Raw genomic sequence first — 26229 nt, 5'->3', positions numbered from 1 at the left:
AAACATAAGACAAGTTTTCATGTGCTCATCATGCCGAGGATGCCCTTCAGGCCTCGTATTCAATCGGTGGAATTCACCTGCAGTGGCTATTGCAAACTGTGCCTAAAAGGATAAAAACTAATTTAAATTCGTACCAGCGGAACAAAAACAGACCGACACTTTCTCTAAAATTGAATGGCAATATTTTTATTAAGTTAGGAAATCAACATATTTTAAGAAATGTAATTATATATACACTGGTTCTACTGTATGGATTTTTCTTAAAAAAAGGACAAAAATAAGCTTGACACACCAAGCTGATACATGTTATAGACTTTGCATTTCACGTACCCATAAATAGTGATCTTGGTTTCAAATCATAATTACAAATTCATGTCGTCCTCGCGACTGAGAGGACGATGTGCAGTCACCTCCCAGAATTTAATTGTTCACATCGAAGAAAACAATAAAAATCAAGAACACCGTCACTGAACTGTTCTTAAATGTCTTAAAACTACACTATAAAATACATAAAGCATATCTACCATGTGTTCCATGGGAAACAAAGAAAAGGCAATGGTATAAGAAATCATTTCTCATGAAATATTGGTAAGCCTTAAAATAAACTTTCAAGCGATTTCATTAAGGTCATGTACAGCAGGTAAAAGAGGCAGGTGTTTTCTGTGTGTGTGTGTGTTTGTGTGTGTGTGTTTTTAACCATTGAAGCAGTCAAATAATTCTAACATTTGCTACTTTTGTTCAAAATATACAGAAAACGACGTCGGTGCAAAACGCTTCAGTCAGAGCGGCGGGTGGCGGACGCCACGGTAAACAACTACGCTGAGATTCACAGGCGGGAGCGGGTACGAGAGGAAAAGCTTCACAAACGTGTTGTACAGTAGTGGCCTGTTGTAATACAGTGATCCAGTGATCCAGTGTGGGTGACCTGCACGGTGTGTGTGTGTGCGTGTGTGTGTGTGTTCCTCAGTGCTCCTCTTTGTCCCGGCTTCTCTTGTCCTTCTCGTCCTGCAGGGCGGTGCCCAGCTTCTTGATGAGCACCGACAGCACCTTGTCCAGCGGGTCCATCACGCCCCTCTGCAGCCACTTGGGGATGGTGGTGCGCGCGTGGTGGAAGCCCAGCTTCTGCAGGATGTAGTCCACGCCCACCGGGTCGATCTTGCGGCCCGTCCAGGAGATGAGCCTGAGGGGACGGGAGAGACGCTCAGCTTTTAGCACGACTACAGATCAAAGTTGTTCTTTACTTCTTACATCAGTTCTTATATTTTAAAGGCTCAGCATGTACAAACACAACGCAATGCTACTTATTGACCTGACAGCGTTTTAAAATCAAAACTCTCTCCATCTCAAACATCACGGTTAAAAGTCTTGAAGCAGCACTAAAACATCCTGGAATTTACCTGACATTGTGTGAAGAAACTAGTATTTTTGTTGCATCACAGATGGTGACGCATCAAACAATCCTGTGTGAGCATGTTTTATTGTTTGTAAAAAACTAATTATTTTAAACGAGGTAATCATGAGGTCCCCTGCATGAATAAAGGATGAAAACATGAATCAAGAGATAAATAGCAACATTGTGTGCCTGTTCTTTCTTACATGATATTCTAGTTTTTTGTCTAACTGCAACATAAAAGGATGCTTCCACTTTAGTGCATTGCTACTAATACATAAATCATCTAAAGTATAGATAATATAACCTGTGAGGAGCAGTTCCTCTGCATATCGAGTACTTTTAATTTGGATACTTTAGGTTAATTTAGTTATCCAGTATAATACTTATGTACTTTTAATCACACATGTTGAGCAGATAACTTTGACTGTGACAGTTTAAAAGCCTAAAAGGAAATCTCACGGCAGAAATACACAAACCCAACAAACAAGATGAACGCTCCTTCTCTCGTTCGCCCTTCCGGTGCTGTTTGAACGCTGCATTGTTCATGCATGAACCCCCCTCGCAATGAAAGGCGCGTAAGCGCCCCTCCCCCCACGCCGTGTGTGCCGCGCCGCTGACCTGAGGGTCGGCTCCAGGTGCCACGTGTTGCACATGAACTCCCTCCAGTCCACCGTGGTGTAGTTGATGCCGTCGTCCTTGTCCGTGTCCGAGTCCTTGTCCGCAGAGCTGTCGTCGTGCACCGCCGTGGGGCTCTTCTGGCCGGGCCGCGCCGCGAACATCCGCGGGGCGAAGAGGGCTGGCAGAGGAGGGAAGAGAGAGGCATTAAGGAAGCCGCCTATTGTTCTGTCTTTTCCTTTTTAACATGGCAAACACATTCTCCAGCAACAACATCCAGCGGCGGGACACAATGAACATTCATTAACGTCCCTGAGAGCGTACGTTGGAGACTCCATTCACATTCAAATACCCGTCTGCTCCGCTTTGAATTAATCAGGACGGCCCGAGCTCCATTGGAACTCCTCTGGCGCTCGCCTCCGCCTTCTCTTTCTTTTCAGTCGTGCGAGTCGACGGCGCTATTCTTAAATTGTCGTGAGGATACTGCGAGGTCGCCGGGCGTAAAGAGCGCTAACCCGTCCCTCTGTCGCCATGAGGGACAACTTGAAATGCCGGCACGTCACACTGCTGCCCGGAACGTGTCCGACAGCACACACGCGGCTTCAGAGCGGCGGACGCGGCTCGCGCCATTCTTTCCTTGACGTGTCTGGTTTAGAAGGGCTCTCTCACGCTCACTCTCAAATAAAAAAGGATTTTTCGTTGTCCGCACCTGTCGGGACGACTCGGAGGGGAAGGACTAAACAGGGTTTGTTCTCTCACTCTGACTGACTGAAGGAACGAGCGGTGTAAAGTAGGGCTGCAACTAACTTACGTACTGCACTTTATCTACACAAAGGTTGTTAATTAGATATGGAACTACAAATCCCAGCAACACTTCCTCTGCACGAAGCCTCATTATATCTCTGTTGAACTCAGGTCTGTGTTCTGCACCTCAGAGGAGATGTTTACACGTTACTTCTCTTGAAGCCTCCGCGGTATTTTAAAATGAAGACGTTATCTAACCCAACAGCTCAAACACGGGGGATGAACGACTAGCTAGCGAGCTAACGACAACGGTTAGCCTAGCTGTTGAGTTATTGTACACGCAACGCGACTATGCAGTGGCATACGAGAAGGTGCAGCGCGCTGCAGAAGCTCCTGGACCTTCAGTCCGCTACGCTACGCTGCGCTTCACTCAACTGTTTTGTTCAATACTCAAACATCTCCGCGACTTATTGAGCGGCGTAATAATCGCGCGACACAACGAATCGATAATGAAATTCGTTGCCAACTTTTTTAATCATCGATTTTTATCGATTTTATCGATTCGTTGTTGCAGCCCCAGTGTAAAGTGAAAGACCTTTCTCCTTCTCCTTCAGGTAGGCCGACACCAGGTCGTGGAGAAACATGATGAGCTCGGCGTCCATGGTGACGCAGATGTGATCCGTGAACTCCGTCACCACGCTGCACTCCACTTTGGGTTTGCTGTCGGAGTCTGGGAGGAACGGAAAAAAAAAGCAGATGATAAAATACAAGGCAAACACTTGCTTCTCATATTTTGACTTTCTCAACGCTGGTCGCGTCCGCATTAGCGAGTGGAAGGAGAACAGCGCCATACAAAATAAAAGACGACAGTGATAACAGGATTCAGAGCATTCGTGCTCTTTTGACATTTCTTTACTTTGCAGTCCCACCTGTCAGAGAGGGCTCGTCGGGGTCTTGCACGTGGATGGACTTGAAGTCCAGCTGCATCCTGGGAAGAGCAAAGATGGTCTCCGTCTCGTGGTTGTAGCTGGAGGAGCTGCGGAAGCTGCTCAGCAGGCTGGCGCTTTTGGCCGCCGCCCCGCTCTCCTGGTTGTTGGCTTCCACGTTCCTGAGCAAGTTCAGCTCTGAGACGAGAGATAAGACGCGTCAAAGCTCTTGAGTTCACTCGTCTCCGCTTCGTTTAAAGCACCTACTTTACATTTAAGATAACAGGCAGCAGCTGAAAGGAAAGGCGGGCGGGAAAAAGCTCTTATGGGTGAAGAAAGAAAAAAAGAAAACCGCTGTGTCTGCCTTCTTTAAGTCAGACATGTCTGAAGTTGAGAAAAGTTTAAAGTTTGAGATGACAGAACAATGAAGCAACCATTTGTACTTCAGTTGCCACTTTAGTAGGTAAACTATTACAGTAACTGCAATGCAATAAATCAACTTTATTAAGGTTGTTGCTCGAATGTGTGTGTGTGTGTGTGTGTGTGTGTGTGTGTGTGTGTGTGTGTGTGTGTGTGTGTGCTGAACCATGCAGCATGTGCGATTAGGGATTCGCAGCTCTCATACGCGGGATCGATCAGCTCTTATACTGAATCTTATTAAAGGCCACGTGGGGCCGATGCTCTTTGAAAGCGCAGGTTCTCCAAACACTCCCATGATGCAACATTGAAACACTTATTTTGGTTGATGTAATTGCCGTGAAGAGATCTGGTTTTATTGTACACAAGTGGTTTATTTCTTCTCATTATAATATTCAGTGTTTCCACTGCCAGTTAAAATGTAGGGAAAATAAATTAGACCTGTATTCCAAGATTTAGATTTAAAACAATACAGTAAAATTAAAAGGTTACCTTCGCTCCTCATGGCAGTGACGTAGTTGAACCATTCTTTGACTGTGGCGACTCCATGCGGCGGGTTTTCATGGCGCCGGCGGGTTATTTTGGTTATAGTGGCCATTGGACTTTCGAGGGCACCACAGGGTTTGGTCACCATGGTGTTATGACCCAGATGGAAATCCAGTGTCTGAACAATGTAGGTGGAATCGTCTTTGGAGCCTGAAACCAAAAGGTCAGAGTGGGATTATGTGCAGCGCCAAATACCTACCGCTCACACAATGTCGCTCTTTTTCTTTTTTTTTGCCTCACCGTCCTCCCAGATCTTCTGCGCCTCCGTCCAGAAGGCGATGTTGGGCTCCTCCAGGTGGAACAGAGCCCACGACTTGGAGCGGAAGTTGGGCCCGTGGAAGCAGGCCAGGGTCATGTGGTTGCCGTGGAGGCTCATCGAACCGCCCAGCTGCACGGCGTCCTCCGGGAGGGGCATCTGGAAGAGGGAGATGTGGCAGCCGGCGATTACCTTCAGCACCCCGGGCCAGTGGCGGTGATGGGCGGCGTCCATGTCTGTGTGACGGAGACGTACAGTTAGGGGGGCGCAAAGTGAGACGCTGATCTGAACGGTAGAATCAGATCTGTGCATTGTGCTGTTGCTTTATCCTCATGAGGCCTCAGATCTTTTCTCAATCATTTCTGCTTTCTTTTCTCATGAGCATGTTTGATCACATTCGCTTGCTGAACCGCCTCATCTACTGGGGTACAAATCAAAGCGTATTAGAGTAACAAATCAGTGCGCCTCCTATTACCAGCACAACTGCCCGAACACACTCGCTGCGCATACCTCGACGTGCCACAGTGTTCAATATCCCCCCCCCTCCACAGCAGTGTAGGAGAAAGGGCATGCTTACAGAGCTCTGTGGAGCCTTTCTCAGCGTTGATGACGGGGGTCTTGGGCGGCAGGTAGGGGCCGGGGCCCCAGGTGGAGAGGGCCCGCTTGCTGGTGTCGAACTGCTGGGTGAAAAACTCCTGCAGCTTCATGCCGATCTTGATGAGGTCCGGCGTGGTGGAGCGTGAAATGATCACCTGGAAAATGTCCCACTGCAAGTCTCCGTGGACGAAGATTTCACTGGAAGGACAGACGGATTTGGGGGGGGGGGAGGGGAGGGGGGACATGGGAGAGAGAGGAGGTGGGGAAACAGGGAGATGGTAGATTTAGACAGTTGAGCATGTAGAAAACAGTAAAGCACGGCCGGAAAGCAGATGGTCGGAGTAGAGAAAACACCACTGCATCTGGCACGGCAGATTTGTGCCGTCACTTTGTCACACTGGCTTGCCTGGTAATTAAAAAAGCCATAATGAAGGTCTAAAGAACCAAAACCTGCATTCTCGAGTGCTCTTGATGCAGTAACTTGTGCTTGTATAAACTATTTTGTTTATTACCAGGCGACACAAACCAAGACAAGAATCAGCAGCAAAGCGATACTGGTGTTGACATTTCCCAGAGAGGGAGAAGAAAGAAAAACACTTCATGTAGTCACCGTAAAAAGCTTCTTAGCATTCTATCAAGTGCGCTCTATTTCAAGAGCCAGGAAGCCCCGTGCGGCACGGCGAGCTGCCGCCGACATCGTTCCCACCTTTTCTCCGATAGGCTGGTGTCAACGGTGCACAGGTTGACCTTCCACTCGTCCTGGAGCTGCAGGTCAGCGTTGCTGAAAACTCCCATCAGGATGCTGGAGCCCATGTAGTCCACGCGCGCCTCCGTCGACCCCATGGTGATCTGGATCTTGTGGCTGGGTTGCTGGTTGGGGTGTTCGGAGATGTGGGCTGGAAGGCAGACGGCAAGCGGTGAGCACTGCAGCTTTAAGTGGAGGCTCATGACGTGATGGAAATTATGATTTTGGAGATTTTTTTTTAGGGGGGGTGGTATTGAGGTGTGAACTGTAGCAGTAATTTCAGAACAAGAAAAATCCCCGCAGGGCTTCAGTCGCCCGGAGAGAGGAGGCGGACTAAAGCAACAGACTTGCTCTTCATCTGTGTATTGCCTTTTTCCATCTCTGCTACAGTTGCAATTAAATGGTTACAAACTGAATTTATTTAAATATTTACAGTAAAAATACCAGTTTAAAAAATGTTGTCTTTCCAAAAACCTAAAACAATGCAAAAAGTCAAGGGCAGTGACTGCAGTGCAATCCGCTACGTAGCATTTGTGAGAAATAAAGTATCAGATACTTGTATACAATTACTTGTATACACAGGTCGAAAGAAATATTCCCTCCTAAATACCTTCTATTTACAAATATATACATATAAATACATCCTATAGTATCCTGTTTAACCACCACATGCATTAGATTTACTTTAGATTTACACAGTGCAGCGTCTCATCACTGCACAGCTCCCGGCGTCGAGTGAGAACTCTGCACTGAACTCTGGCTCAGGTCCACGTCCACAGTTTAGTCGGCGAGAACAAGAGCCGCTAACGAGTGGCAGAAAAACAGCAGATGTCGGTAAAAGTCGGCGCTTTGTTTACTCACAGACCATCTCCAGGGTGTTCACGTCTATATTGCCGCCCACCACCCCGCCCTTGGAGTCGAGCTTGGAGCGTCCGAGGCCGACGGACATGCTGATCTCTCGGTCGCGGTTGCTGCCGACCGACAGTCGGCCCTGACTCTTCAGCCCGCTGGTGGTCCATCTGCGGAGGGCACAAAGACAACTGTGAGCTCTCCTGAGACGGTGCTGACTAATGCAGAAGTGCTATGTCGGCTTGTCAAACACGTCAATATGAATGAATTAACTCACTTTATCTATTTATTATTTCATGCACAGAATGCCGCACAAAGTGCTTTACAATTCAGCAGCAAACAATAGAACCCTGGAAAAAGTTTTATAAGGGACACACACACACACGCACGCACACACACACGCACGCACGCACACACGCACAAACACACACGGAGTAAGAGGGGAAATGAGTGCTACTTTGATCCGAAATGAAAGAAAAATCACCAAAGCTGTTCATCGGCTAAATTAAAAGATGTTTTGAGTTGCTGCTTTAAAACAGTTCACTAAGGGAGCAAATCTAACATTTAAAGGGCAGAGTTTGGCTGCTTTCGGTAGACGAGTACACGACCAGAAACAAAAGCACGGACAAGCTTTTCAGCATCTTGTTGGCTCAGCAGAGGCCTCATCTTCAACAATGAAAGACGAGGTTTCTCTTCGTACGTCATTATGTCAGCAAGTCAAACTAATGTTGTTCTTCAGCAAATTGCTCATGTCTGAGCACAGCTTCTTTTGCAGACCCAACTCTTACTTTAAACATAGATTATCCTAAATAATTAACACTAGCGTTAGTGTATACCCTGACTTGTCGAAGAAGAAGCTGGAGACGCTTGTGTTGCTCAGAGGGCCCACGCATTTCCAGAGAATGACGCAGTGCTCATAAAAAAACCCGCCCTGCCTCGGTTATGACGGTGTTGTGTTCCTGAACGATTCAGCAGGACCGCTCTGCGAGTCGGACATAAGCGCGGCGAGGAAGGTTGCAACGGCCGCTCATCACTGTGACGCGCTGACGGAGGATTCGGTGAATTGAGCCCGCGAGAAAGTGGGCGCTGAAGGAGCGTGAGGAGATCAGCGTGGCGGCAAGGAGACGCCCACGCCGGCATACGTGCAGCAGCAGAATACTGCAATAAATGTAAACAAATGATGTAGACTCGTTCACACTATAATGGATACCACAACGGGATACAGGAGTCGCATTCACGATTCAGCACGTCGCGGCTTCTCGTGGCCGACACGGATCCCTCACACACTCACTTGTCAGAATGACTTCCACATTTACGTTTGAGGCCAATTCAAAGCGAGACTGAGAGAAAGTATCCACATAAGCCCAGGGGGTCGAAACACTCTTTTCATACATAAATAGCTTTGAACTGTTGCATCATGTGGTATTATTTTGCAGAGGGTTACAAAACATTAGGAATAAACTGTTTGTATAAAGTGGGGTTGCTTGCTGATACATCAGCTTATTCTCATAAAAATTATTACTATCAATTGATATCACCTTTTTAAAAGTTAGATGTTAAGATTGATACCACTCTAATGTCTATATACAGCAATGACCAGATCCTGTAAAACTAACTGATTAATACGTTATAGCTCTGAGCTAGACGAGCTGTTTGCAGGTGTTATGCTGGGCTAAGCTAACCATATCTTTAAATGCCAAATATGAAACTTTAGGTCCATATTTAGCATTTAAACATGAGTGGTTTCTATCTTCAGCTGGACGTTACAGATTAAAATTAGGCATTAAAAAACAACAACTATTTTTTAAATATTATTTCACAGTATACACACCTTTGTGCTTGTCCATTTAAATCACAGCCAGAAGAGGCATTCGACACACAACGATGGGTATTCTACAATAAACAAGGAAACTCACGTGTTGTTGCCCATGACGTTGCTCATGTTCATTTGGACCGTGAGCTGCTTCAAGTTGATGGCGAACACCACCAGCGTCTCCCACGGCGCCCCCTGCTGACCGGCCGCCTTCCCGTTCTTACTGAAGGAGGGGGTGGACGTCTTCGTCACCGAGTCTGGACGAGAATGAACGACGATTAGGTGAAAGGCAGTCGAGGGCGTCTGCATCGCATTTTGTAACCTTCCACCTTTATTTAATGGTTTGTGTCTTGTTTTAAGACGCGTGATTTGCAAAAAGAAGCCTTTCTTTATTTACGCGGGGGAGCATTTTGTGTGAGTTTGCAGTCACCTCTCCGGGGAGCGGAGGAATCGGACACGCTCCTGGTGCGTCCAGGTGCCGGGGACTTGAGGTGGCCCAGGCCGCCCGGGGACATGTTGCTGCCGGTGGAGTGGTCCGAAAAGACGTTGGGGGATTGGGGCATGTGCTGTGTCCCGGTGCTGCCGTCCCACGTCCTCCAGTAGGCTTTCCGGCAGGACTCGGGGGACAGATGTTGGGTGACGTTCTCGGCCGAGTCCGGGGTGGCGGGGCCAGAGGCTGAGGCGAGGTAAAGGTTGAGAGATGTATAAGTATAAAGGGACAGCTGCGGAAATGTCAAAACAGAGCCGTGTGGAGGAAATGTTGTCGGAGGGAAGGTCAGGCAGATGGGATATTGAAAAGGAACACACGCTAAAGCCCGTGGAGATTTGGTAGGTAGACGAAGACCTTCCATATCTCTGCATATCTCTACAGAGCGCCCTTCCCCTTCTGTTCTTTTGTTCATATTGCCTATTTATAATTGAAGGCCACGTTAATAGTAAGCAGCTGGAGCAATACACTGAAAGAAAAAGAGCCTTTTTTAGAAAATGCACATCAGTTGGATGCAGTGTTGGGTACTGAAAACCGGTGCCACTATGGCGTCCATACAACCGGTACCTACCGAACCGAAAAGCAATGCAGATTTCGGTTCTTCCATTTGGTGCCTGAGTCGATTTAAATACTTTTTTTTTTACACTACTATGTAATGTTGCACGGTATATAGATACTAAAATGTTAGTGTGGTACCTGTACATAAAAAACGATACAATTTTGCATATTTTTAGCATCGATAATTTATTAAAATAGTGCGGATCAGAGCGCACTCACTGCTCTGCTCCCTCTCAGGCTGCTCCACACAGAGAGTGCAAGGAGACTGAGCTCAAGGAGGCGGGGCTGAAGGAGGGGGGGCAAGCAGCAGGCATAGCGCGCTCACAGAGTGATCGCTGGGTAGACATGAGTGCAGGAGCTTTTGCCGAGCGTCCTCGACTTGTTGGAACAAAGCTCTCCCATGATAATGATGACGTGTAGTCCAGTATAAAGCAGCAGAGTTTGGAGAATTGAACCGTCTCTGAGTTCTGTTGCACACAAACCCCATCAGGCCACAAGATGCTGGTCTGTTCTTTTTTTTTTTAAATATATATTTATACTGTTCATAGTTTGAAGTTAACAAGTTTGAAACTGTAGTTTAAAGTGTTTTGAATTCATTTAACAGTTAATACATTGTTCAATTTAAAGAAGAAAACTAAATCGGTTCAGGCACCGGTATCATTTTAGCACCGATATCGTTAAAAAAACAAAACGATACCCATCCCTAGTTAGATGCCTGGTAAAAGCCGGTGGTGTTTTTCTACATCCCGTACTTATGCAGCACTCAACAAACACAACCGAGCCAAAGCTGCCGAGCTTTCTAGAAACTCACCCGGCAGGTTGATGGTCTGGTCTCCCAGGAAGAGGCGCCTGGCGATACTCCGGCGGTACCAGGCTCTCGGGAAGGCCAGGATCTCGCTCAGTCGCCTCATGTCGTACTTGAAGGACGCCGAGCCAATGTCACACACAGCTAGGGGGGGAGAGAATATTACCATTGTGCATACATGAGTCGCACTTAAAAAAAAAAGGATCCAATAGCATATGCTCCTTAAATCTAGAGAGCAAAAATAAGCACTTGTGCATTCTGACATTCAGAGATGGGAAAGTCAGTCTCTCGAAAAAATGTCCCGTTCATCACTTCATGAACTCCTTGTGATATTCAGGTACACTTCAAACACTGTGCCTGAACATCGGTAGACAATTTAAAAGGGAATGAGGGGGATACCATCCCTTTTGTTAGCAAAATTACCAAAAATGCATCTCCTATTGTAAACCTGTCACCCGCCTCCTCCCCACTCTCCGTCTCGTAGATGCAGAGAGTGGAGCGGCAGAATACGTTAGTCTGGTCCGCCCGACTCATTGCTGTTTCATCTGTGCGTGTTTGTGCAAGTTAGAGCCCGCGGCTCTGAAACATCAGCACCCTGACTGTGCTGTGCCGAGAAATCCGCGGCGCTCTCCGTGGTGCTGAAGAAGAAGCAGGTAGACTAGGAATCGTGACTATTTCTCTGATCCCCGCTCTTCTGCCGAGTTTCCTCTCGGATCTTTAATATTCTCCCGTTGCGGATGAACAAAACAAACCTGTTGTATCAAGTCTCCGATGTAAAAAAAAAAAAAGTACAAATCGCCACCTGCTGATAATGCGTTTCATAGCTCCTAAAGATCCGACGCCGTAGGGATTTAGCTCGGTTGTGCATCACTTCAAACTGAATTTATACATTCTTCTAATATTGTTTCCACTTTTGTTGAGAATTTATCCAATTTCCCAGAGTTCCCGCAAGTTCCCCCGTTTGTATGAAACCCAATCCTAGTCTTCCAGAATGTCTGAGACTGAACCTTGAACCGGCCGCATTAGTGAGTAGAGAGCTTGTTCTGGCGGATGTACCTGAGATGTTGATGAGGGTCGTGTCCATTTTGCCACCCTTGGCAGGAATAAAGCTTTCAATGAAGGTGGGGCCTCCGGTTCGCCGAATCCTGGACAAGCTGACCTTCACGAACTCCAGGTTGATACTCAGAGAGTCTTTTCTTCCCGTTACTGAAGAAGGCTCCTCGTCTACTGTACCTTAAGGAGAGAGAGAGAGCGATCATCAGGACAATCGCTCAACATGATTTGTATTTTCTCATGGTTCTCCTCATATTCATCCAGCAAGTTTGTACATCACAAGCAGGGTAAAGGAGGGAAGTAAGTTGTTATCAGCAGCGTCATTAGAAACTGCAGCCCTGAGTTAATAGCACATTAAAATATACACTTTCCCTTTTCCATACCTAATGGCCCTTGGCCCGGAGGCAGGCCTGTGACAGCAGATTTCTGCTTTCCTGCGCCGTAGGGGTGGAAGACGAAGAGGGAGAAATCAGACATGCAGGCGGTGAAGCTGAGGCCCGAGGAGTTACTGGGGGGGCCCGTGAGGTCGGACTGGCTGCTGCTGTGGCGGCTCCTGCCCAGAGGGCTCCCCAGCAACGGAGACGCTGGAAGGAGGCAGAGGAGGGTGGAAAACACATCGAGGAGGTAAGACGGGCAGTTACAATAACTAGGCATAAAATATGACACCCAACAGTAGACTGTATCTGTAAGATGTGTGTTTTAATCCTGTGTTGGATGCTTTATGGTTGTTATGATTATTGGTTAATTCACGTTGAAAATGTAATCAAAAAATAAAGACAAAAAATCACAAATCAAATGATGTATAAGAACAAAATATGAATAGTTAGTAGCAAAAGTTTCTTCAAGGTAATAAAATAAAATGATGTTGCAACACGGGCATTTTGTCTTTCCCAATATGATTTAGACTACGAACACGGGACCTTGCAAGGTTTCTTTTGTTTATTTCTAGGATTTCAGCATGGATTTGCTATTCACAATGGAGCATTATCGGCAATGATGGCAGTGTCCAAGGGCCTCCCGAATTTTGAAGGAGAAAACTAAAGAAATAAACAAAGTATTTTAATTAAAAATACTAAAAGCTGCTTGCTGCAAATCTTTGTGAAAAAATGTCCAAAGCCACTGCGTGTGTAAAGAGTGTGTGGTCTGGAGAGACGATGGGTGCATGGAAGCACAGAAGAAATCAGCAGCAGAGTTATCTCAGGTTATTTAACGTACTGTCAGATTTTCATGCGTCATAGTCGCAGGACACGAACAGAGCAACATCATGAGAGGACAAGGCGGGGAGCAAAGGACACGTCTGGCATTAATATGCAAGTGATGCATTAACATTTTACCAATTTTCTTTTGGCTGAAGAACAAACTGTACATTTACTGTGGATACGACTGGACTAAATATGAAATATAGAATACACAGGGATGCTCTATAAAACAGAAAAAAAAAATGGCAGAAAGTTGCATGATGTTGCAAAAAGACTGACTGCAGGGCAAAATAATGAATGGATGAGAACAAGCTGTGAGCAACGTTAAATCACACAGGGCCCAGCCGTAGCGTGGAGTGACGGCGGATACATATGCTCACGGTGGTTGAGACACTTCAAAAGACTTTGACTGCAAAAGTTTTGTTCTTCACATATCTCTGAGAGCCTCATTATTCCGCGAGACATACCTTTGCTGGGGGGTGGTTTGGGGATGTGTTGCCCCGGCGGAGTGGAGGACGGGTGGTGGGACCCCTCAGCGGGGTGCGGTCCCGGCGGGGTCTCCAGCTCCCCGCGGTTGGAGGAGAACACCAGGTCTAAGGAGGGCAGCTTGAGCATGCACTCCACCCTGGACATCGGCAGGCAGCTGAAGCGGATCTGAGAAGGCTGCCAACACAGGTGATAACTCACTGCAATGTCAGATGCAGTAAGAAACGAACTAGAAAAGGTACTGAATAAATTAAATAAATATGATGCAACCTATCAATTACAAACATAACAATTGTAATTATCTTTGAATAGCTTCAGATTTTGAATGACCTATAATTACTAGAGTTAATTGAAAGGTAAATGAGTTCTGGGTACAGCGGAGGTGAAACTTAGAAAACATCAGATATGTTGGAGGGAGTGTGGATCATTTTATGTTGAGTAATGGGGAAATGGTATGCCAAGGACACAAGGTCCCCTGTGATTTTTTCTCTAAATTCCACGAAAATTGAATGGGAAATGACAGCTATTTGGTTCTCATACTATTAAAAAAGCAAGTAAAATAGCTCCTACAAGGAAATGCGAGAAATACTGAAAATGGATAATGGTTTATTTAATAAGGCGACGGTGCACGTTAATAAAACATTTCTGTTAAAAGTGCCAGAGTCTCTATCAGTACTCTCATCTAGTTGCAAATGTCTTGGCAGGTTGTCAGTACCTGGACTCTGACGTACACAACCACATCCACGGGGAAGGAGGAGTAGGCCGATGTGGAAGAGGACACCAGGGAGGTGGTGGATTCCTCCAGCTGCTCCACCGGGTCGAACTGACCCATGTCCTCCTCCTGGGTCGCCACCGCTGATGGAGGGGGTGCACAAAGACATGCGTTAAACGCGACAACAGTGGACTGCCATTGCCACACATTAAGGAAAGCTTCGATGTTTCAACCTTGACAAACCTGCGTAACCCCTCTCCACTGGAGTGATGGGAATGGTCTCCAGCGCCTTTTCCAGGAAGTCCAGCAGACAGGGGCTGATGACCATTTCCTCCGGCAGAGTCTGGAGGGCCACCCAGGCGTAAAGCTTGGCCGCCTTCACCCCGCCACTGCCCTTACCTTTGGCTGCAAGGACACACAGGAGTTTAAAACCTTCTGTAGCCTGGACTATATGTCAACAACTTATATGTTTAATCAACTGGAACAGTGTTAATAAACTATTGTTTGTTTGCCCCTCCCCTGTGGTGCACATCAATATGCATGAGCCCAAGTTTGATCAAAAGGGACTCTGGAATCGTGCCTTGAAATACAAGACTAAATCACATGCGTTTGATTCGGTGGGGTCCTCGTCTAGATGTATAATCATCACATCGGAGCGCCGCGGCGCTAAAGTGCCGGTGATTAACGGGCGGTGCGAGGGCATGCAAGGAGAAACGAGGAAATGCTCAGTACCTGATGGGATAGGTGGGGGCGGGGGAGGTAGGAGCGAGTTAGTCTTGCTTTGGACGGCATTGGGAGGGCCGCTATCTTTCATACCATACAGCTTCGACTCTTTGGAGAGCGTGCGAGGGAGAGAGGATCCGCGCGAGGCGTTGGGCGACTCCGTCTTCAGTGTCTTGGAGTTGTAGTGCAACTACGAAGGGAAAGCAAAACGGTAGGTTGAATTATTAAAGAAAAAAAAAACAAAAAAAAAAACTTGTGGACACTTTGGATGCTACAGGCGGCTGACCTTAACGTCCACTCCTGGAATGTAGAATACTGTGGTCTCCATGTCGTTGGATTTGGTCTGCAGGGAGGAGGGACACTTCTTGCCGGCTAGGAGATGGGTGGTGGAGGTGTAGGTGGGCTGCAGCTTCTTCTTCTTGGGAGGAGACTCCTGGTCCAGACTCTTGAGGCTGCGCTCGCAGCTCCTGCAAAACCCACATAGAGACAGCGAGTGTGAGAGCAAGGTGTGCTCATGCCTCGTTCAATTTACTTATCTGAATATAGAAACTTTTTGCTCCCCACGACCACTGAGGGCAGGCTACGGCATCCCATTTGATCTGGCAACTCGTTCGAGTAGATTTCCTAACGCATGGGTCTGATTTGACTCTTTTCTAGACGTTGTTTCAAAGACATAGGAGGGAAACTGAGTCAGACTTCAAATAGAAATCTATTCTCACCACAGTAGTTATCAGAATAAGAAGTGTGCCTTTCATCGTACCTCCTGAGGGAAATGTCCTCATGCTCTGGCTGCTGAGTAGTGGGGTGAAGGACACACTTCCCGCTGTCAATCTCCACGCGAACATCCAGCTCAAAGTCAATGTTTCTTTCCGTCGCTGGGCCGCCAAAGCTGCGGCTGGCAGGTGTGCTCGGCCAGCGCTCGCTGAACAGCTGACTCACAGCAGAAAATCCGGAGGACTTCCTGTGAGACGCTTGGCTGGAAAGAAAGAAGAAAGAGAATGTTTAGTGAACGCTGAAAAGTTTTATTTATAGTACCAAAAAAAAAAAAAATCATGAAAGAAAAAGCATTCACGCAACTGTAATGGGAGATTAAATGTGCCTCCTTTCATCTAACATTCATCACAAGAATGCTCAAAGTGGGGCGGGGGAAGAAAGAAGAGACGACTCACATGGGCCTTCGATAGCTCGGCGGTCTCTCCCGTTCAAACTCGTCCTCCTTTTCCGAGTCTTCGGAGGACGACGAGGACAGGTCATCGCGCCTCATGTCATCGTGCTGGAATGGAAGTGTGGGTGAGAAGACAACAGGGGTGCATGGGGCACTGAAAACTGAGCCCTGGCCCTCGATAAGAGATGGAGAAAGATGATGATGATGATGATGGTGATGGTGATGGTGGTGGTGAGGATGGGATGGCTCATCAATGGTGACTGACAACAGGTCCCCCTCTGTCTCCTCGGGAAACTTCAGAGAGGGGCAAAGAGTCAAACTCACACAAGGAGACGGCCTTCATGAAGCTCTTCATACTTAAAAACCTTTTAGTATGAAGTCAGCCAATGAATCGTTACTTTGAAGGAGGTAGTGTTCTGTGAATTGGACCACAAGGTACTTTCTTTTCCTGTACGTGCGGCATGTCTTCTGTAATTGAATGCTGAAATCAAATGCCACCGCACGGTTTCTATGTCTTGTTTTACGACACGTCCAACGACAGAACACTACCAGCTCGCAACAGTTCCCAAAAGGAGCGGAGAGGTCATGCACTTCCTGTTAGGAGGAATAAAAGAAGTTTGACGCCCCAAACAGGAGAAAACAGATGATAGACAGGGAGAGAATGAGAAAAGATGCCCAAGAAAGTCTTTAAGTACACCAAGTCTGCTGTCCTTGAAGACAGCTGGAAAAAATAGAAACAAGTGTTGAGAGTGTTTGCTCACTGCATCTAAAACTGGACTGGAAGTCTGTTTGAGCATCAACAAAGTTTTTCGTGTTTGTCTTTTCTTTTCTCTGACTGGAAAGGAGAACGTGGGCGGTTCAAGTAAAAAACGACAGTACTGACGGAACAACAAGTGCAGGCTTTGGTTTGAGCCCGTCGTCGTTAAATAGTTAATATCGGCTGCATTGTGAGGTGAAAACTAATTGGATGTTAACGAAGCTGGTATTTTCCCGCTAGAACGATCAATCAGGGCACAGCACAGATGGTTATTTAGCTATTAAAAGTTAATTGACTTCCATAAAAATTACATTACATTAAAAAAGTGCATTTTCATTTAACACTAAGGCACCTTGTGAATCTTAATTATTTGGTTTTTGGACAGATTAAACAAAAAAGAGAAATCAGATGTAAATTAGCAATATGTAAGCAATATGGAACCTTTTCACATAATAAAATGACAACGTGTGCCACTGAGGGTGATTAGGGGGAATAAGGGATGGATGAGAAATAATAACGGTTTGTCTAATTAGTGAATTATAAACTATTTTTTCTTTATGGGAATTACACCAAATAACTGCAATATTACATTATGCACCGCTGACCTTTAAAGCCGGATGGATGTCCATCTGTAATCTGTATTTGATCGGCCATTGTCGGGTGCGAGAGAGGAGTTACAGTTGTTGTGATGAACAGCAGCTGACAAGCTGTGATTCAGAGCCGAGCCATGCGTAGTTGTTAGAAAATCAGCATATTAATGATTAAGCCAAGTTGATTTGGATATTTAATGCAGTTTCAAGACAGGATGTGAACGTGTGGGCCCATAAATCATTAGCAGCATTCCAACGATTTACTTTGTCTCATTATGCAAGAAAATCAATTTCCGAGAGCATGCCTGCGCTATCCAAATACAATCCTGGACCAATTCCTATCTCATATCTCAGTGGGTGAGGGAATGCTGCTGGTGATTATCTCGAGAGTGAGAAGTAATAAAGACTGTAGAGGATGTATTTAGGTTCCACATACAGCATCACATCAATCATAGTGGAACTTGGGACACACAGATCCGGATTACAGTAAATGATCATGCAAATAAACACACCGTTGTTCAATAGAACATTGGCGTCATATCAATACAGCGGGAGCCAGCATTTCATCATCCTGTTTTGATTTTGCATAATCAAAGTCCTATCAGCACGCTCAAGGTAATCACAGAGGAGAGGAGGAAACGGAGGAAGTGTTTGTTGCTGTTGGTTAGGTATTTCAACTTGTTAAATTGAGTCTCTCTCGAGCCGTATACCTTGAAAATTTCTCCTGGACTGACAGGAGCATGTTCAGCGTCCACAGCCTGATTATTTATCTTCAATTAAACAAAAGAGTTATTCAAAAAAAGAGCTCATCCAAAAATGAAAAATAAGATCATCAGGGCGTGAACGATCTCTTCCCTTCGAGCCGTCTCGACTCATGACCACACGACGTACGAGCCTCGGTAAATATCAGGTTGCATGGACATCAATTACAGTGACACAACGACATGAAGGATGAGATGATGACGTTCCAACACTCAATATCTATTTTCATCCCACCATCATCGCCGTAGTTGTCGATTGGGTGAAAACAAATGTTTCTGGAGCGTACTCGCTACGGTGCAATCAAATCTGTATGAAGCTGAGTTATGATGCCGTAGCGCTCTCCGCGTCGTCAGCATGTGAGATACGCTGGGCGTTTACCGTGTCCTGGATGTTGAAGGTGACCCGAGGTCCAGGTGAGGACGCGTCCACGCGCATATCCGGCAGGTCATCCACATCCCCCATTCTGGAACTACGGACACAGCAAAGCAAAGTGATAGGACACAAACTGCAGGAGATGCATACGTGCAAATACTTCAAGTTGGAAGTGACATTAGTACAACATTATGCAAAGACCTTTTCAGCCAGCATTTGGGAAAGAAAAAGGTACTCAAAGGTATTTTGATGACAAGTTTTCGCAATTTAATAATGACTCTCAGAATAATGACTTAGTATCTCTCGAAAATAACTTGTTATCTCAGAATAATAATAATGGGGAAATATAATGACTCATTGATCTATAAATAATGACTTAGTGTCTAAAAATGTTGTCAAAATACTTATTAGGGTTGAACCAAAAGGTTTGAAGCTTTTTAAAAATATTTTTAAGTAATTCAATCTGATGAAACTTGGTATTCCTCTCCAATTGCAGATGAAGACGAGGAAACACCAATCAGCATTGTTGATAAAATTTCACACCATCGTATTCTCGGCTCCGGTGTTTGTACAGGCAAGCTATTACGTCACGTATGCGGACCCGATAATGAAGAGTATTGTAATATTTGTATTATATTCCAGTGGTAACTGTGTTAGATTGTCACTGGTGTGATCCAAACATTTCCAATTACTTCAGAGCGTTGTGAAGTCCAAAAGTGTAAATTTATAATAAAAAGATAGATGTCATCACTTCCAAAATTCACAACATATGACTCTACAAAGTCATTATTTATTTTAAGATCATTAACTTATCAGTTTGAAATACTGAATCCTTGTTTTTAGATGCCATTATTTTTGAAAAACTAGGTCATTATTTCGAGATGAGTAACCCTGTACTTTAAAATATTAAGTAATTATTTTGAGCTACTAAGTCATTATCTTCAGGAAATTAAGTAAATATGTTGATGAGTAAGCAACTATTTAGAGATACTAAGTAATGTTTTTTCATCATTGGAATGAGACTTGGGGGATCTATTTAGTTTCATCACACTGGCACAATTGAGCTTCTATGAAAGACACGCCACAATATTGTGGATTTCATAAAACACTGACCTCTTAATCATAGCAAAAAGCTAAAATTGTTACTCATCAGATTCATTAATTCTGCCCCAGAGTTAATGTTTCCCTATTGCTTACAGCGCTGTCAACTGTTTTAACATCATTACCACATTAATTCTGAGACATCAGCATAATTACGATAAACAAACGCGATAAGCACTTCCTCTCCTCTATGTTAGCTTTCAAATGTGTGACTCACTGCATCCTCTTTGTGAGAAGGTTAATGTGAAACCTGTTCCAAAAACATGCAGTGCCAAAGCAGCGATGCTAGAGGTTACTTTGTCTTGTTTGTTTACAGTAAACGCTGGATGAAGCACCCTTAACACCGTCACTTAATAATACGAAACCAGGCAGGGTAAGTGGCCACTCCTGACCCTCACTCTTTTCATTTTTTTTTACCTCTGTCTGTCCATCCTTTTGAGAGGCGGTCGGCCGGCTGCCGCCGAGATGCTTTTGGAGCGGTTGTAGCTTGGTTTGTAGCCAAGACCCCACTTATCCTTCAGAGAGGCCGCCTGCTCAGCGACAAACACAGAGTCAGACACAAGTCTCCTGAAAGTCTAAGTGGGAGACAATCAGGTTGACGGTATGACGTGCGGCAATTTTGAAACGACGGCGTCGGTAAATAGATGCGCATTCACCCTCATGCTGGAGCGACGCAGTTTCTTTCTGACGTCTCTCCTGATGTCGTTGACGGCCACAGACTCCATCTGCTGATAGCGCTGGATCTCCTGGTTGATGGTGCCTTCACTTGCCCCCAATTTCCTGTGGTTAAGTAAAGAGCATTCAGGTAGTTTTAACAGGATAGCGATCAATAGTAAGACTTTTTTCTTCATTTTTTAGAATCAATAATATCTTACTTGAGGTCGTCGATGACCTTGGCCTGTTCGTTCAGCTCCCTGATGTCCACCACCCTCTTGGTGAACTTCCTCCCACGAGCGTCAACTACTTGGTTTCCCATTGCCATCTGCCTTCTGGGGTCAATGGTCTCCTGTTGGGTCAAAGCAATGATACACGCCCGAACATATTTATCTGATAAAAAAACGATGATGAAAAAATGAAAAAGAAAAACATGCTGATCCAAAAAAAAAACAACTTATTTTTTTATTTTATTTAAGTTTTCCATCAGGCAGATGTTGCAATTGAGAATACACCCATTAAAATCTATCAGATTAGAGGTGAATTATTTAGAATTTTTAGGATTCAATTACAGTCGGGTTATATGTAATATGTCCAATCAACACACCAGATATCATCAATGGCATAAAACAAGAGAGACCACCACCACCACCACCACCACCTCCATTGCATCAGGGAATTATGTAGAACTAATTCATACTGTCACCCACCATTGAAGCTTAGTGAGCAGGGCGGGGGAAGCAAATGCTCAGCAACACCATTCTTTATCATCGTGATAGTTAGTTGAAAAGCATGACAAAGCATCGCTCAGCCTTTTGGAATTAACAACCCTCAGGTGATGGCCGAGATGTGGAGCCAGCGAGCAAAGTGATTTTATTTCCGACAGCCCAGAGAAGAGTTTAACACCATGTGGGTGGCTACATACACAAGCCCAGGAGACGGGTCTTTGGGCCCTGGCACTGCCCGCTCGGAGGCAAGGCGATGCACAGTTTAAGTAGTCAGCTGGGACCGACACACTCTGAGGCCTGGGACTGAGGCCCAGGATGTGGTTTACCAGACGCTTCCTTAAGGTCAGCCGAGGGCTGAACGGGCTCCCCGGACTCTGTGAACAACGGCAGGGACAAATGGGTGGAGAGGTGGAAGAACGGTCGACTCGGGTCAAGCTTGACCTTCTGAAGCTTCCAGGTGAGCCAGGTGGGGCTCGCTCAAATGCATCGACATTGAAAGGAACAGTCGGATATTTGGGGAAATAAATGGATTTCGAGTTGCGATACCGCTACAGTCTGTTAAATATGAGCATACGTTAGGAAGCTAGTTCGCTAAGCAACTGACAAGTGATCTACTGCTGGCATATTTTTCTGAACATTAAAATGTGTCATCACAAGTTTAAAATGGTATTTAAATGACAAATGAAATCCATCTGTGGTGGAAATAGTAATGTATACAATAGCCCAAAGAGAGAGAGCTGGGACGTAGATGAACTCATTAGTGACTGACCATGTGGATGGTGGGCGACATGGAGTCGCCTTCGTCCTCGTCCGAGAGGTCCGCCATGTTGACAGAGTTCAGGTCGGCGATGTCGTCCACGTCCTCCTCGCCTGTCAGCGACGTCAGCGTGTTACCTAAGGCGTTGAGGCGTTTGCCAATGTTGGGATCCATGTGAACATCGATGCCGCACATCTTCCAAAGCACGTTCAGAGTCCAGGTGCCGGCACTGCTGCTCTCTGTTTTTGAGGAAAAGGAATAGGAGGAAGCCAGGAGGGAAATAAAAACAGAACGGCTGAGGATGTGGATGAAATTAATGCGAAGTAAAGTTTTCAGACAGCGGCCTCGTGCTCATTGTTCAGCTCGAAGGTGTGATCCATATTTTATGGACCAGAGCTTAGTTAAAAGAACTTGCCTGCCGAAGGTTGCCCCGTAGTCCTGGAACATACTTCATATGTACCATCAGGGACTACACCTGTACACAGAGCACACACAGACACATAGGCAACCACCAGTCAATATTTCAGAGGAGCTGTGTGCACAGAAAGTCACAGAAGAATGATCTGTTTCGACCTTGTAAAGTTTGTTCAATAATAAAAAGGTCCACAGTAAAAAATGTATCTATACAATTATAAAATATGTATTTGTTTGCTTCAGTGACGCATCTCTAAAGAGAGACTCAATTACGTTTTCTAAAAAACACTTTTTTTTACCATTCACCACTGAATCGCTGCTTTTGACCTGTATTAAAAAAGGGGATAAAACAGCAGCAAAACGAACCATATGAGAGTATAAAATTCACAGTGAAACACAACGCGTCACTCACAAGCATTCATGACCGTATCTCCCCGGATTTCAGGCTTCCAGTCGTCCCAGGAGGTCTCGAAGCCCTCGGCGAAGCGGAGGCAGAAGTTCTTGAAGTGGCCTTTGCTTACCAGGGACTCGGAGGAGCAGGCGGTGATCAGTGTGCTCTCGATGGTCAGGACCATAGCCGAGCCGGTGTCAAAGTCTATGCTGTGGTTTGCCTGGTGGAGAGTTAGGGAGAGGAGGGAGGGAAGAGGGAGGGGAAGATGGGAGGGGGGGGTTACAAAGGCCTCAAGGGATAGTGAAGTACATGGAAAAAGAAGCCACTACCAAAAAGGCAGCTAGCTGGTAACACTTCATTCTACTGTCCAGTGCAGCCACTTCATCGGTTCAATAGAAATCAGGATCAATGCGTTCAATTGGAAAGAAAATGTTTCGCTAAACAATTACGTTAATTAATCCACAAATGACTTCTCTTGTTATTGCACCAGTGAGTGAAATGTTACCAAGCTTTTCAGTTTGTTTGATTGTGTTTAAATGCAGGATTGGGGGGAGGATGCCCTGAATCTTTGGATCGACTCTCTATTGGTCCTAAAATAGGGTCTGGATGCATGTCATCGTCCTAAACTAACCGATGATCTATCATTATCCACTGGAACAAAAACAGGCCGCACACTTTGGATCAATTACCTCAGGACTCCAGGGACTTAAAAAACAAAACTGTATTTTACAAGAATATACACAGTGTGCCATGTCATTAGAGCTGCTACTGTGTAGTAAATTGTATACAACTCCGTGACGGGTCTCTGAAAGATTAGCCTTAAGCAACTGATAAGGAATACTCTGGACACCAACTGGCAGAACCTCTTTTTTTGAACGAAGTAATTACACACCCCGAACACCTCGGACACCAGCTAAAGCATCATTAGTCCTTGTTGTTCTGCCAGCTTTGTGGGCTGAAATATTAATTGGTACAAAGTGGTGCGACCTGCCATTTTCACAACAAAGAGAGCGCTCGAGATGCAGTGTACTCGTGGCATGGAAGAGTATTAATCACAGTAAATCATTGTCCCACAACAAGCCATCACAAGAGATGTAATAAAGTTGTCGGTTACTTTTCGTGCATTTTTTTGCCGGCCTACTGATGTGCTGGCCCCAGCTTCAGAGTGGATGCCCTCCATAGCTGGTACTTGTCCTCTCTATGGAAATAAGTGTGACATAACAGCCGGTATATCTCGTCGCTATGGACATACTGTAGTAAAGCATAGTATTGGAGTACAACAAGACAACTGATATGGACCATATTCATCAATATCCAGTGTTTCCCCTAAACATGTCTATGAGTGTGTAAAGGGGAGGAGGAGTCTGGTCATGTCGAACCATCAAACATATTTCCAATGTTAGCGGATACATTCGAATAAATATTATTATAATTACACAGTGAATGACATTCATATTGAGCATGACATGTTCATCATACAAAAATGGAGTTTGTGGACAAATGAATCAAAAGAAAAAAACATTTGGCACAAGGTGGTATCAAGGTCGTACGGTATACTCGGGTATTTGGGAGTCCTAAATAGGTAGGATTTTTAAAACCACCAATAATAATATCTTTCCATTAAATACAGAGACGCTTTAAAGTCTGCCAGTGTATTGCCCTGCCAGATGTGACGTAGCCCCAACGTTAACGACAACTTCTGCCAAAGGCTCGCTTGAGGTGGACTGACCCCAGCGATTCTCATTTTGGTTGACTCGCCGCTGCTCAGCCCCAAACACCTTCATATACCGTATACACCGATGAAATGTCAGGAAGGTATGAATGTGTGAACAAGAATATACCGTTCAAGCACATTTAACTAACTCCATGGAACAGTAAAACAATCATTTGTTGCCATTTATCCTGGTATAGCTTTGCATAGAAAGTGTACAATATCGAGGTCGTAGAGGGGAATGAATGTGTGTTTGTGGGGCAGAGAGATGGACAGTCCGCCCACTAACAACTTCGGTAGGGGAAACACTGATATCAAAGCTGGTAACAGGAATTGTTCTTTTATGAAAGTAAAGAACAAAAATGCAAGTGTGTTTTAAAGGTCATTAATAAAAAGCAAAATCCATGTCATGAACACTGGTACAGTTGATGTCGGCAAGAGAAAATGGAGATGATGATCATTTCAGTTTACAAAAAAAAAGGACATGAACTCAACAATTTGATAAAAGAAGACCAAAAATGATTCCTGTTTGCTTTTCTTTTTTTTTTAAGTTAGAAACTGAATCTTAAGAGGAGTGCTTTTACTCCAGACAACACTTAAACTGATGTGCATATTTATATGTTGCAACACATTTGTAGACTGTGTCTTCTACGAGCAACTGCTAAAAATGCAACCATGGCATTTTAATGCCAATCAAAGATGCTAAAACCTGTGAGAGTTTTTTTCCTCTCTGATTACATTATTTGCATTAAACATGACTACATGTGTAAATGTGAACATCTTTAACAGAATGACCTTGAAGCCAACAGATTGCAGACCCTTCCACCGTCAATGTAATTAGCAACTACAATATATGACCTTTGATGTCTAGAAGTTAATATGTAATTATTTTTTTTTACAGTTCTACAATGTTGACTGTGGAAGATCCGAACCAAGCGGAGCAGATTACCTGGGATGTGTTGGTGATGGGTAGGCAGATGCCCAGGTCGTGGACGGTCAGTTGCAGAAAGAGGGTGCTGAAGGCCTGGGCTGAGGTCTGTTGGATGCCCGGCAGCTTGTCCACCACCTCTTTGGTGGCCATGTGGATGTCCTTGTTGAGGGCCAAGCGCTGTTCGTTCCAGTTGTCGTACGCTGCCTTGTAATTCAGCCAGAAGAGCACAGCTGCAGGAAGGCACGCGGGTTGGGAGGAAAAACTCAGAATTAACGTCCTGAATGTGGTGTGAACACATTGACACTTAATTGTTGTGTGTGAAAATCAGACGCGGTTCCATCAAAGAGTCGCCCGTGCTTGGACCACACCCATCTTCATTTTGATGCCAAATACACAAACAAAGTTATGTGATTGCATCTTCTGGGCGAAGACAGACCGAAATATGAACACCTGGCAAAGCACTTAAAACCTGCACCCTGATAATTCCCGCTTCAGTGGGTGTCTCCAGGACCACATTGTGACAGTATGACACACACACACACACACACACACACACACACACACACACACACACACACACACACACACACACAGACACACACACACACAAGGTGAAAACAATACCAGCCACTAACCAGAACATGTTTTGTTAAGGTACACAGAATAAGCCTTGACATTTATCGCGATGCGAGGGAAAAGGTGAACTGTACCTCTGTCAAATGCCACGGGCTGGGCGAAAACAATCGGCCTGTTGAGCGTGATGAGGACGGCCTCCTTGTCCGAGGAGCCACTGATCTCCTCCTGCAGAGCGTTACGCAGACCGATCCGTGTTCGGAAGTACGCCACCTGGTGAAAGTCTGAGCCGGCCTCTTCGTACACCTGTAATGCAAAAGGGAGAAAGGGCGTCACATGGCGGTCTACGATCGTCTTCAAGCCGACTCCAAGCGTCGCTTTCATTTCGGGAGGCCCGAT

At 45.4% G+C, this 26229-nt stretch overlaps 1 protein-coding gene across 1 annotated transcript in view; it reads right to left on the bottom strand.

The window, feature by feature from the left end:
* kiaa1109 (KIAA1109 ortholog) overlaps nt 1-26229 on the bottom strand; it is a 69225-nt gene continuing 42996 nt past the window's right edge. The window contains exons 59-90 of the mRNA XM_068579829.1: nt 25968-26136; nt 25276-25487; nt 23730-23813; nt 22637-22835; nt 22226-22285; nt 21823-22049; nt 20547-20677; nt 20328-20451; nt 20089-20201; nt 18577-18667; nt 18147-18206; nt 16094-16383; nt 15685-15900; nt 15211-15391; nt 14934-15114; nt 14445-14606; nt 14205-14344; nt 13471-13666; nt 12188-12388; nt 11808-11984; nt 10758-10895; nt 9332-9577; nt 9005-9158; nt 7101-7258; nt 6201-6390; nt 5475-5692; nt 4882-5133; nt 4588-4791; nt 3682-3876; nt 3348-3482; nt 2012-2189; nt 1-1180 (exon numbers count right to left, since the gene is read on the bottom strand). Coding sequence (XP_068435930.1) covers nt 964-1180; nt 2012-2189; nt 3348-3482; nt 3682-3876; nt 4588-4791; nt 4882-5133; nt 5475-5692; nt 6201-6390; nt 7101-7258; nt 9005-9158; nt 9332-9577; nt 10758-10895; nt 11808-11984; nt 12188-12388; nt 13471-13666; nt 14205-14344; nt 14445-14606; nt 14934-15114; nt 15211-15391; nt 15685-15900; nt 16094-16383; nt 18147-18206; nt 18577-18667; nt 20089-20201; nt 20328-20451; nt 20547-20677; nt 21823-22049; nt 22226-22285; nt 22637-22835; nt 23730-23813; nt 25276-25487; nt 25968-26136 — 5499 coding nt within the window. The 3' untranslated portion in view covers nt 1-963. The remainder of the gene's footprint in view (nt 1181-2011; nt 2190-3347; nt 3483-3681; nt 3877-4587; nt 4792-4881; nt 5134-5474; nt 5693-6200; nt 6391-7100; nt 7259-9004; nt 9159-9331; nt 9578-10757; nt 10896-11807; nt 11985-12187; nt 12389-13470; nt 13667-14204; nt 14345-14444; nt 14607-14933; nt 15115-15210; nt 15392-15684; nt 15901-16093; nt 16384-18146; nt 18207-18576; nt 18668-20088; nt 20202-20327; nt 20452-20546; nt 20678-21822; nt 22050-22225; nt 22286-22636; nt 22836-23729; nt 23814-25275; nt 25488-25967; nt 26137-26229) is intronic.

Source organism: Clinocottus analis, unplaced genomic scaffold (genome assembly GCF_023055335.1).
Source record: "Clinocottus analis isolate CAN_PGR_092001 unplaced genomic scaffold, fCliAna1.0.p SCAF_17, whole genome shotgun sequence".
In the NCBI taxonomy this organism is placed as follows: Eukaryota; Metazoa; Chordata; class Actinopteri; order Perciformes; family Cottidae; genus Clinocottus; species Clinocottus analis.
Note: the sequence above shows the minus strand (reverse complement) of the source record. Positions and strands in the feature narration are given on the sequence as shown.